Genomic DNA, 13,660 nt, shown 5'->3' on the forward strand with positions numbered 1-13,660 from the left:
GTCTGGGTTAGTTTTCTGGCTCTTTCTATTTTAGGAAGATACGATCCACACAAAGTGGGAACTGAGACCTGTTCACCACATTGGCGAACACAAAAGCTCTTTCCTGAAGTATCTATGAGGTTTGCCATGCAAACGCTGCCAGGGTGATTACAAGAGCTCTACAAAAATGTGGCCATGCACTGAAAGACAAAATAGGAAAGAGCAGAATGGAGTGCAGCACAGTGTCTTCCATACAAAAGCTGGTACTTCTACACACCAAAACTAACACACTACATATACCTTGCAAGTCAGGCAGACACGGACATTATCAAATCTGTAACAATGCATTAGCTTGATAACAGAATGAGCCACCATATATGCCTCATGGTTAAAAAAACAGACTCCTGTTAATTCTTTTACTTTGTTAATCCTTTTATTTACTGATTTAGAAGATACAGCAATGGTCACTTCATCTGTGTAAACTAATTGGTGTGAAAAATGGATTTTTCAGTAAAACTTTAATTGTAAACATTGTTTTTATTGAGGCAGATATCATTAAGGGGCAAATCCTGGTCTCATTACAGTCACTTGGAATTTTGCACTCCAAGAGGAATCCCAATTTTACAAATTCAAAGTTTGGTGTCCTCTCTATGGGAAAGAATGGAATGTAGTCCAAGGCAGGCTCCATTAATGTAGACACACTATTTCAGACACAGAACCCCAGGAACCGCTCTGGAAAGCTTCAGGTGGCTTCCCGGAGGCCAATTAGTTTGACTTGGCAGCCCCGTAGTGTCCACACTATGTTATTTTGGACGTACAAGTTCAGGACTAGCATTATTCCTCATGAAAAGCAGGACTACAGAGTTTGAATTCCCCGGCCCCTTATTCCAGATTAACAGGCTTGATAGTATGAGCATATCACTTATAAAATTGACTTTGGGGGGCTAATTTTGGGCTAAGGTTCTAAGGTGTGTCTAGACAGGCAAGATTTTGCGCAAAATCTTGCCACCTGTCTACACTGGCTGCGAGTATTTGCGCAAGAACACTGAGTTTGTACTGTACAAAATCAGTGGTTCTTGCACAAATATTCTGACGCTCGCTCTCAGGGATAAGCCCTCTTGCGCAAGTATTCTTGCTCAAGAGGGCCAGCGTAGACAGCCAAGTTAATTTCCTGCACAAGAAAGCCCAATGGCTAAAATGGCCATCGGAGCTTTCTTGCACAACAGAGTGCCTACACTGGCATGGATGCTTTTGCGCAAAAGCAAATCTTTTGCGCAAAGGCACATGCCAGCATAGACGCTCTCTTGCGCAAATACTTTTAACGGAAAAACTTTTCCATTAAAAGTATTTGCGCAAAATCATGCCAGTCTAGACGCAGCCCTAGTGTATACTAGGCCTAAGAGAATAATAAGAGAATGAAACAACAGAAAAGAGACAGTTCAACTGATTTTTGTTATCTTTTTTTTTTTTGGTCCAATGCTTGCACCCCACTGACTGGGGAACCCTGAACAGATTTAGATAAAATACTGTTTTTTCATTGTTGAATCTCAGGTTTAAGAAATTAAGTGATTTAAGTCTTACCATTTGGTTTTGTAGGTGGAAGCCATTTTAAAGTGAACTCCGTAGCACTGATGTTTTTTATCACAGGTGAATGTTGCCCTTCCGGAGGGGCCTGTGCAGTAATTACTGTCACTGGAAGGCTCTGCAAACAGCCTCCACTGGTACATGCTTGAACACAAAAAATGTACTTTGTAAAAGGAACTAGATTCTGAATGGTTGTAAAGGTTTCTAAGCTTTCATACTGTCCACAGGGCTGAAGATCAATGGAATAAGTACATGTCAAAACATACTTTTCTATAGGCCCAGAGTCATTTGATGGGGTTGTCCAGTTAAGGGAAATGGTGTGTGGGCCAACAGGAAAAATTATCTGTAAATGTAGATTTCCTCTAGGTGAACCTGATTTTGTTCGGTACATTACTGCTGCACTCCTTGTAGAACCATGAACATTGCTGACCTTGAGGTAATAGGAATAGAAGGTATAAGGGCACAAAGTGGAGTCACTGAAGCTCTGAGTTCCTAAAACAAGCATAAGAAGAAAATTATGTTCCAGCTGACAAATTATGTTCCACCTGTCAAACACGGGTCTTCAATTTGTTGCCTTTTATGCAAGTTTTGAAAGACTACAGTATCCACATAGGAAAAGATTAAGTATAAAATACAATATAAATTAAAATCATATAACTGGGTAACAGTGAGCATAAATCAAAGTGTCTATTCCAAAAAATTATTTTTTAATCAAGTAGTCTTTCCAACCCTAGGGTATCAGAGGAGTGGGAGAATAGGGAAAGAGAAGAGTTGAAGCCCAAGAACAGGATTTTTATTCATGTACGTTTCATCTGAATCCTCATTCTGCTAGCTTTCTGTTTTCATTTTGTCTGGAAGAAAAACAAACAAACAGAAATACTCTCTCCTTTCTCCTTTATATTTCTACATGGTTAAGTCCAATGAATTATGATTTGGAATTTTAAATAGATTTTGGTGTTATTCCATATTTTATAGCAAGCATTCTAGTCATCTCCTGAATGTGCCCCCATCCAACAGCAAAGCTAGCAGAAGGCTTTAAAAAAATCACTCTAATAAGGTAGTCTGCAAAACTATCAGCCAAATCATCAGGCCAAGTTAGAAGACTACTGTTAATTTTCCTTGAAAAGTTCAATGCTTCCACAACTGTAATTTCAAACTCTCATTTAGTAATAAGATCTGTATTCACTCAGTTGCACTTAAGTGGCATTTCCTGTGTGTGCTATAGAGGCTATGTGATCTCTCATATTCTAAGAATAAAGTAATAAGCATCAGAATATTATTAGAACAATACAAATTTCTGACAGCATTAACAAATAGGTCTTACCATTCAAATGCCATGAAGATGATTTTCACAACATTAATTAGAGTGAATGCCAGGAAATGTCAGAAATGTAATTTTTTGAACCAAATAGAAAATAATGATCCTGTTAAATAGGAGTAAATCAATGTCTAATTATCCCAGTAGTGAATATTTAGGGGTTTTAAAGTAGCTCTTTAAATATATCAGTGAATGCTAATGAAATAGTTTCAACTTGCACTCAATCCTTAAACAGATTATATGCTGCAGTATTATAAATATGAACGAAATATATTGACTTTACTTGTGAAAGGATTCAGTATAATTTCCAAGTTTTGGCTTTTTGCTGGGAAATGAAGCAAATGAAACTCTAACATATGATTACTCAACTTTGCAGCCTTTCTGTTTCTCTCGCCACATTCGTCGAGTCCCTTAAATACACATGCAATATACTTTCAACTTTCATTCATTGTGTTCAGCTGTATTACATAGCACACAAGGTAAACAAATAAAAGAAATATAAATTAAAAATAATTCAGATTAAAGTGCTCAAACATTTTTAACATGTTTTAACATCATTTAAATAGCATCAGCTTAGACACTGAACAATATCACTCCAACTCAGTAATCATTTTTGAAACCGTAATCAGATGTTTCTTTCCAACGAAATCTAGGAGTGTGGAACCTTAGTCAACTAGTAAGAAAACATGAATACTGAAAAACCTTATAGATTCTAGGACAAATGACAGGAACCTGAGATGATAACTAGAAAAACATTATACATATGACAAACACTGCTATCTTTTTTTCACTAACACTCACTGTATGGATAGTGGTCTTCTATTGTATATATTTCAGTCTCATCTCTATATAGTTCATAAATAAGCTGGTTGGAATTTGGAGAATCAGGTGGGTTCCATGCAAGATAGATAACAGAAGAATTTAGAATTTCTCCTCTGGGTGGAGGTTGCTGGGATGGACCTAAAGGACAATTTTTAAAACAGAACTCATCAATAAACATACAAATAAATTGAAGTGAATTCTTTAGGCTAAAGGTTGTCCTGATAAAAAAAATGTCAAGTGGACATATGGTTAATAAAACATCAACAAAGTTACTGCATCAGAACTACTCTGGAAAAACCTTTTTATCTAACTATATCAAAGCAACAACAACAAAAAATTGGAAAAACCACAATAGTTGAACATCGGTATTACTTCCATTTTTTAAAAGCTCCTTTGTTTTTTAGGAAATTATCAAATGTTTGATCATATTTATCTGTGTACATTATTAAAGTTTGCAGTCTAATCAGCTATCACATTTGCAGAACATTCATTTCCAATCAATTGATCCCAATGCCCATATAAACCTTATCTAATGAAGCAGAAGAGAAAAATCTTACCTCTGGCTAACATAAGGCTGCAAGAGACCAATCTCGACAACATTGGGCTTGATTCTGATCTCCCTTACTCAAGTTTTGCACCAGTATTAACTATATAAGCTTCAATAGATTTTCTCCTGAATTACACCAATATCAACAAGCAGAGGCAAAGCATATTTAGGTATTGGTCTACTAACAAGGAGCAAAGTTTCCTCTGTTTTTCTTCTGTGATCCAAACAAATGAACCAGGTCCTTTCTGAGTGTTGTTATTTTTTCTTATTAAATAATCTTAAGTATCCTTAAATGAATTGTATTAATGTTGTTGATAACGTTGAAATAATGTAATAGCCAGAACACTTAAGGCCACTAAACCTCTAGGCAGCCGAAGGCACTGCAGCTGTGCATTGCCCCTGAGAAGTGTTCCAGAAAGCAATATTCTTACAGAAGCACTACCCTCCCTCTGTTTTCCAATATCGAGGGGGAATGTGTTTGCCACTTTTCTGCACCTACTCAGTTTTGTGGACTGATAACTACAAGGAAAGTTTCATCAATACAGCCAATCATGGCTATGGAAATTAAACCTCTTCCCTATTCTAAGGGCCAAACAGTCCACTGTGAGAGTTACATTACAATTCAAAACTCATGAAGGTTCAAGAACTTTGGGTCTCTAGTTGTGTCATCATCACATATAGTGGTTCAAGGAATATGTCAACGCTCGCAAAAAAAAAAAAGTCTGCTTCACAAAACCAGATTTTTTTTAAATGTAAGGATTTGACTTCCACAGATAACACTTGTAATAGAGATGTAGCTGTGTTAGTCTGGTCTTGCTGAAACAAAAGACAGGACTATGCAGCACTTTAAAGACTAAATAAAGTTTTTTAAAGACTAAAAAATAAACCATCTTGTTAGTCTTTAAAGTGCTGCATAGTCCTGTCTTTTGTTACAGATAAGACTTGTGAAGAATGATGGCACCATCTTTGGCACAACAGTCCTTAACACATAACTAAAACACCTATTAAAGTACAGTCTTTGGGATAAACTGTCTGGAAGGTTCCTAATCCTAGAGGGTACATCTACACTACAGAAAAGATTCAAGCTGCCACTGTCAATCTTTTAGGGTTCAAATTAGCAGGTCTAGTTGAGACAGCTAATTTGAACTGAGGGGGGCACTCTGGACAATGCCAGTAGTCCTGCTTCCACAAGGAGTAAGGAAAGTCAAAAGAAGAGTGTTCTCCCTTCACTTCCTGCAGTGTGGACAGCACCAAAATTCAAGTTAAGGTACTTTGACTTCAGCTACACAATTAACGTAGCTGAAGTTGCATATTTTAATTTGATTTTATCCCGTAGTGTAGATACTGTGATTAAGCTAAATGAAGAAATAGCACAGAACATATCATTAGTGTTCCTCAACTGTGTGCAGATTGCAAAACTCTGCATCTTTTTGTTGGAATGGGACTTTGGCACTATGCTATCTTGTAGGTTCAACACAGATTAAAAGGAGAGATTACCAAAAGCACCTAAAGAGTTGAAGAGCAGGAGTCCAATAGAAAATCAGAAGGTCCTGCACTTCCAAATCCATCAGGTGTTTTTCAGTGTTTCCCCTGCAATGTAGATATATTGTTATCATATCAAGACATGCACTGACCAGCTGAGTAACTGTGTGAATTTATTAGGTTAACCTTGATTCTCTATTGCCCTAGTTTGTTGCTCTTATTTGTTGTAACCTGTGTCGTAGTAAGCTCTTTGGGGTAAGGGGCGTGTTTTTCTCTTGCATTTGGGGAATCTTTGTTCATTAGTTGTTGGTCTGATCTGATTTTTGGTGGAGGGTGAAGCATCTGGTATACTTTGGCCCCAAAAAATAGAAAATAAATCTCCCTCCTGTAGAATTCTACTTGGACACCAGCAATGCCTTATTTTTGTTTCTGCTAACACAGATTAATGTGGGTGTTGCACTTACTAATATGATAGCTGTCAGTAAAATGCTAAATTACAATAAGGCATAATCACAAATGATGTACCACTTAAAATACTGAATTTCCATTTCGGAACATTCATCGCACTTCAAGTACTGAACATCTGGACACATCATCATTACTACAGTTCTGATTAATGAGTGTAAATTCCTTGTCTTGCCACAGATCTCTAGATTTGAACAAGACTGAGCAGACACAGAATAGTGTTTGTAAAGCTAAGCATTAATCTAGAGGGGAAGAGCACCAAAACTTGTGACAACAATTAGGAACTATTGTCAAGAATACTTGAAAGGAGAAGACTGCAGCAGCTTCCTTATTCGTGTCCAGAAAAAGACCCCATTTACTATTCAGAATGCTTTGTACGTTTTTTTCACACATTCTCTAATTGAAATCTGTATTAATCTATGTCATTTAAAAATTTTATAGTAGAATTACCATTGACCTTTATAAAATGTATATACTGATATAAATGAGTTGATCAGTTAAAGATGAAAAGCACCATAAAATGCTAAGTATTATTATTATAAATTCAGATGAAACATTATACACTTGAATGTGAAATTCCAAACCAATGAACTATCAGAACAATGGAGAGGTAGCATGTGTTCTAGAGATGAGTCTGAACCAAAACCATGAATCTGAATACTTTCAAAGTTTCTTTTTTCAAAGTATTTTCTTAATGCATATCTGGAAATAAATACATCTTTTGGGTTAAGGCCCATTTATAGTACTGTGTCCTCATCAATGGTATACAGGCAGTCCCCGGGTTACGTACAAGATAGGGACTGTAGGTTTGTTCTTAAGTTGAATCTGTATGTAAGTTGGAACTGGCATCCAGATTCAGCCGCTGCTAAAACTGACCAGCGGCTGACTACAGGAAGCCCGAGGCAGAGTTGCTCTGCCCTGGGCTTCCTGGAATCAGCCTCTGATCAGTTTCAACAGGCTGAATCTGGACGCCAGTTCCTACTTACATACAGATTCAACTTAAGAACTCCAGGCGTCCCAAAGTCAGCTGCTGCTGAAACTGATCAGCGGCTGATTCCAGGAAGCCCGGGGCAGAGCAACTCTGCCTCGGGCTTCCTGTAGTCAGCGCTGGTCAGTTTCAGCAGCAGCTGACTTGGGGACGCCTGGGGCAGAGCAGCTGGACTGCTGCTGGGTTGCTCCAGTAGCGCCGCTCCTCGGCACTACTGGACCAACCCAGCAGCACCCCAGCTGCTCTGCCCCAGGTGTCCTGATTCAGCCGCTGCTGAAACTGACCAGCAGCGGCTGAATCAGGATGCCTGGGGCAGAGCAGCTGCGGTGCTGCCGGGTTGGTCCAGTAGCGCCCAGAGCGGCGCTGCGGGACCAACCGGCAGCGCCCCAGCTGCTCTACCACAGGCGTCCGGAGAAAAGCCGGGTCTGCTGGGGGGGGGGGAGCGTACTAGCTGCGCCCTCCCCCCTCCCCCCCAGTAGACCAGGGAGACCAGCACACCAGGGAGACAGGGAGCAAAGCCTCTGAGGACGCCGGCAGCGGGACAGCCGCGGCGCATCTGGGCTGTCCGCTGCCCGCGTGCTCCCCAGCTTTGCTCCCCGTCTCCCTGGTCTGCTGGAGACCAGCAGACCAGGGAGACGGGGAGCAAACCCCGTTTGTAAGTACGGATCCGACATAAGTTGGATCCACGTAACTTGGGGACTGCCTGTACTGGCTTTAACTTGACTTGATATAGGACCCTAACACAAACCACAAACAAAGTGGAAGTTTTTTGTGTTTGTGAGTGCCCTTTTGTGTGTATTTGCACATGTGCAGGCATGCAAGTCCACAATGCAGATACAGTGGTGCTGAATATAATGTAAATGCCTGGATAAACACATAAGATGCAGAAACAATGTCCCCAAACACATAGCCATTTAGGAGCCTAAATCCCCATTTTCAAAAGTGTTTTAAGAGCCCAAATCACTTAAAGCTTTTGAAACCTTTTCTCCTTGTCTGCACCTCATTTTCTTCTTAGCATTTCCCAGTGGTGCAACTTGACCCTGCTATCAATAACGCAATTGTTACTATAGCCACACAGCCAAATGTATGCCAGCATAGACATAATCCACTGGAAAGCAAGATTTAAAAGTGTTATTTTGACTAATTAGGAATCATATAAAGGGTGATGCTTTGCCATCCTATACTTCAGACTCATTACAATTACGACAGTTCAGGTGTTCAGGAGCAATATGATTAATGCCACTGTCTCACTCATTTGCCAATATAGCTTTCTTATGAGCCTAATGCTGAAGACAATGGAGGCAAATGGTTCTCAGCAACTTCAGTTCAAGCTCCAAAATACTCTAACTAAATCTTTCCAGAAGGATCTCCCAAAATAGATATAAGACAAGAAAAATAGTGTCCTAAAATATGAAAAACAATCACTGTTAGTATGACAGTACTAATTTAATATTAACCAATACAAGCCATTCATTTGAAAGACATAGTTTTAAGACCAACATCCGCTTACTTTTACTGCAGCCAAACAGGTTGTGGGCATCCAAATTACTAGCATTGGGAACACAGTTGTCACATTTCAAGCCAGTTACAAACAGTTTACAAACACATTGTCCAGTAACAGGATGACAAGTCCCATTAATGACTCCTGAAGGATGGCAATTACAGTGCTGACATCTATAAACAAAAACAAACGGAGAAAGTCATCAGAGCACATTAATACTCCAGTTAGATGCAGTAGGGTTTTATTCAGTGCCTTCTTTTGTCTTACATAATTCAGAATGATAAATAAACAGCTTAGTGGATCGAAGTACATTAAAAAATAAATATTTTTCAAAATGCAGCTTAAAATTTGCATGTTATTTATTTCATAGTGTTTTAATAAATGCTCAAAATAAGCATTTGGAATGTGAGCATTAGGTGAAATGTATGCTAAGCGGGGTAAAGAAAATGGTTTAGATTTAAAAACATGTTAATATACAATTGACCTGTATGCAAAGTGCATACCAATATTGATTAATAAGCCTATTGTAGTTCAATCCTGTAATCCTTATTCACCCAGAATATTTCTTACTCACACAAATAATGCAATAGGATGATGTATTTATTTTGTCTGCTTTGTGCACATGAAAGATCTTCTAGATATATTGAGATCCTGAATAATCTATGTTTTCATCAAAGAAAAAAGTTTCTTACTCACAGAAGCAATTGATAGTGACACAAATGCAGAATAAATAAGCGCGGAAAGATCCAAAGACTGGGAAGAAGGAGAAAGGAGGACAAAGGAAGAAGAGAAAGGTCAAAAATACCACTTTTCATAACTGGGAGCACATTTTCCCCATTATGTGATACTGAAATTGATAATAAGGTGCTGAAATAAATGGCAATAATTAAAAATTTAACTACTACACAAATGTCCACATATGAACCTTCATCTTTTGTGCAAATCTCTCATTGGCATCAGTGAAAAATCCTTAGAGGACTGAGATATTTCATCCTAAAGCTACATCCTGGCTTCTGGATCACAATTAAAACTGGAATTTGCTTCTCTCTACAGTATATGTATGAAACCCCTGCTAAATAGACGATGGTTTGGTTTTGAATGAGCAACCAACATCCCACAAGGTTGCCAATTCTCTAAGTCATGCCATCCACCACAGTGGGGAGTTTAATAAAAGCAAACAAAACAATTTACTTTTCTGCTTTAATTTTCTAATGTCACATCTGTACCGCAATGGACAGAAAAAAAGTTAAAAAACCATGGGCTAAATCTGAGGCAGCAATATACTACCAGATTTCCCTGGCAGCAGATCAGAAGGGGAGCCACAAAAGGATTATGGAACTCAGTCTGCACTCACTTAAACCTCAGCTGGTTGTACAAAAGTCCTGTCTTGTGGCATAAATGAAAGCAGACTAAAAGCAGCTCTAAATTACATAGGAGCCAACAGTCCCAAAATGACAATTAAACAGTGGTAAAGGACTTGACAGATCTATGAAAGATTCAGTTATGTTCCCTTTGTTACAGGAGGATCCCTGTGTTAATCTGGGAAGGTTTCCCACACTTAAGCTGATCCTCCCTTTACGGTTGACACTGGATCTGTAACCTGATTCCATATATGGTACAATATAAAATAAATACATCATATTCAAGATTCTGCCCCTGATTTCCATGTCCCTTTTCTTTATTCCCTCACTAAGGCGCACCTGTAGGTCAAATAATGCTGAGTTCAACTACACTTTAGGATGATAAAAGCAAAGGGGGAAAAACATCTTTTTTCACATTGGAGTACTAAGATCCAGGTCAATAATCAGTGAAATAGACATTAAATGTGACAGATTTTTAAACAAGTTTAAGAGAACTATTCACATACATTTTTTGCCCATCCCAGAGCTCTATTTATTAGAGTTCTTGTACTCCATTGCAACTCTTGCCGTGTGATCTCCTGAGTAATCATTCAACACCCTTAAAAAGGCTGATAAAAGCTAAAGCTGCAAAATAAGCTGCAAATTTGTTTTATGGACTAATATCCTCTTGAGAATAAATAAAATACATCCTCTCCTGGAAACCACTATCCTGTAGTTTGCTCTCTTTGATAGCAAGAGAAAAGGGCAATTCTTTCAAACAAAAACTGTATTACTTCCTTTCATCTGTGGACAGTGCATCCAAATCCCTCTTCAAATAGAGGTTTTGTTTAGACTATTTAAATGTAATGGCTGAAGAAAATGGTTTAGTTAGAGATAAAAAAGATATTGTATTGATAGGCAAATAATAATTTCATTACATGCTGCTATTTAGTGTGTATACTTTGTGGGGAGTTTTAATGCTAGTGTCACAGTACATAAATAATGAGACTTCTCTTACTATTACTGTATATTACTGCACCTCTCATAAATAAGGATCCCCTGAGTATTTCAGGTTTCATTATCATTCTCTCATGAAACAAATTAGTTTTAGATACAATACATTTGCAGTGGGTGTGTGCGAAGGGGGAAAGGTTGTTTGAAGTACTTGTAGTGTCTTCTATCCAACATACTGAAATATTGGCTTCCACCTTTATTAACTTAAGCCCCCAATCTGCAAACGCTAATATTTAAGTTGTCCTCTTGAGTTCAATGGGACTACTCATTCGTGTTTCCAGAATCAGAGTTTTCATTAATATACTAAATAATGACATTAAAACGTTATTTAAGAAGTTTGCCATACATTTGTGAAGGCAATATTTTTATGCCATTAAGGACTTCAGTGGTAAATAAACTAATTCCCTGAAACTTTCCAGACATATAAGCAATATTTTCAACATTCTCGAGTGCTGTTAACAAAATAAATTAGAAGCTTGTTATTTTTCAAATGCTATCTTCCCAAGACATTTTAAATCAAACATATTTCACATTTATTAAAACAGAATTGTACATAATCAAAGAAAAACACTTAAAATATGGAAAGAGAAATACCAAGTCAAAATGAATTGCAATATTGATTTTGTGAGGATAAATGGGTTTTGTAATATTAATATAGAGAAACCTTTATTACATTGACTCTCTAGGTGCAGTTAGAGCCTCTCCAGCAATCTGTTTAAAATCTTAATTTTTCATCCTTATGGGAAAACCTCACTTGCTAAGTGGATTTCATAAACAGTAATCTGTCAAGATATATATATATATATATATATATATATATATATATATATATATATAGATAAACAATTTGTAATGTTCATTGACCAGTTTATTATAGTAAACAATACAGAAGTAAGGCTGATCTACTCTCTGCCAATGTTTATGGCCATTAGGATTCTGCCTGAATCACTGTAAAATCCTGGAGTCTAAAATTCCCCCATCCTGCAGGGAATTTCCTACTTTGCAAACTGAATTCCACTGAAGACTCTTTTGGGTTCCTGCAAGACTGGTGGATTTTTAAGGCCTCATGACTCTGTCTCTGCATATCACAGGATAGTAATAGAAAAACAGCCAAAGTTAACACAGCTCTGATGTTTAGATTGCGGATGGCTAATATCCTTTGCTTGATTCATTTCATAACCTCCAAATTTCTAGAAAGGGACAGGGAATGCTTAAATCAGAGTAGAACGTGCAAACAATGGTAAATCACTCTTTTTTAACAATATCAAATGAATGGCACCAAAGGTATGATGACACCGGGTCCACACATAGCAGAAGTCTAACCCAGCCAGGTCTCTCCTCTTCTGCTGCAATCCAGTGGCTGCAACAGAAGCTCATCTCTCCAGCCTGTCTCCTGCCCTCCTGACTGGCTGACCCAGGGCTTCTCCTTGCTCCCATCCACAACAGTTTGGCTCCTTTCTTGGCTTGCCTGCTGAGGGCTTCTCTTTCTACACCTGCCACCCACTTCACCTCACCGGCTGACAGGCTTGGAAAAGGAAGAGTCCTCAGCCACTGCCGCCCCATTCCTCCAGGCAGCCCACTCCAGTGACTGATGGAGGCTTCACAGTGGGTCCATGGTTGCTTCCATCTCCCCTTGGGGCCAGGAAGCCTGAAGTCTAGGAGTGGAATGGACAGAGTCCCTGTTACTGCTCAGCTCTGAGGCTGCAGCAGCAGAGGAAGAGGCAGTGGGATGGGACACTGGGACTCTGAGCCATTCACACTCTGTTGCCATCAGGCGAGCGTCAGGGAGGAGGAGGGAGCACTGACTTTGGGAATGGAGATCCCTGTGTGGCCATGTTTGGGCTGTGGGCTGCAACACTGCCAGGGAATTGTGATCCCACAATTACTAGTCTACTGTAGGTTGGAAACTGTGGTATGGACCAGAAGAGTGTCTCTACCTGGGCAGCACAGCAGACATGGTCCTGCCCATTAGCTCCTCTCCTCCACCCCCAACCCCCACTCCCACCACTTGTTTTTCACCCCTCCAACCTCACTCCCATAAGGCTAAGGCCTCCCACTTTAAAAAATTATCCTTCCCACACTTTTCTGCCCCCACGTTACCAGGTGTCCAGTTTTCTTCAGTTGGAAACTCCACTAGGGAAGGAGACTTGGCAGTATCTGGTCTGGTTATCAGTGCTGACTGGAAACTAGGGATGTTAAATATCGGTTAATTGAATAGTCAAGTAACCTCATGAATTCTTATCAATAAGTCGATTATTCTATAGTCCCTGGTGGTGAGGCCAGCAGCAGCGCAGGGTGCCAGATGGGAGCTAGTCCACGAGGGGAGTCGGTTTAAAAACCAGCTCCTCTTGCAGAGTGGCTGCTTGTTGCCCTATGCTGCTGCTTCTGATAAAGAGGCAGCAATGCAGGGTGACAAGCAGCCTGTGTATGGAGGTGGAGTCTGAGCTCCTGGACCCAGCGTGAACTGGAACTGCCCACCCAGCTCCTAATATACTTTTAATGCAGAGCCACGGCAGCTGGGGGAGAGGGGGGGAAGGGTAGGTCCCAGACCAGGCTTGAGCTGGGCTTTTGGCCAGTCTGCTAAAAAATGTACTGGTTGGGGGGAGGGAAATGCATATAG

At 39.4% G+C, this 13,660-nt stretch overlaps 1 protein-coding gene across 1 annotated transcript in view; it reads right to left on the reverse strand.

Moving 5' to 3' along the window:
- LOC142828021 (usherin-like) overlaps window positions 1–13,660 on the reverse strand; it is a 176,890-nt gene that overhangs the window by 32,662 nt on the left and 130,568 nt on the right. Inside the window, exons 14-16 of the mRNA XM_075925196.2 lie at window positions 8,696–8,859; window positions 3,673–3,841; window positions 1,561–2,045 (exon numbers count right to left, since the gene is read on the reverse strand). Coding sequence (XP_075781311.2) covers window positions 1,561–2,045; window positions 3,673–3,841; window positions 8,696–8,859 — 818 coding nt within the window. The remainder of the gene's footprint in view (window positions 1–1,560; window positions 2,046–3,672; window positions 3,842–8,695; window positions 8,860–13,660) is intronic.

The sequence above is a fragment of the Pelodiscus sinensis genome, chromosome 3 (genome assembly GCF_052426305.1).
Source record: "Pelodiscus sinensis isolate ZL-2025 chromosome 3, ASM5242630v1, whole genome shotgun sequence".
NCBI lineage: Eukaryota > Metazoa > Chordata > Testudines > Trionychidae > Pelodiscus > Pelodiscus sinensis.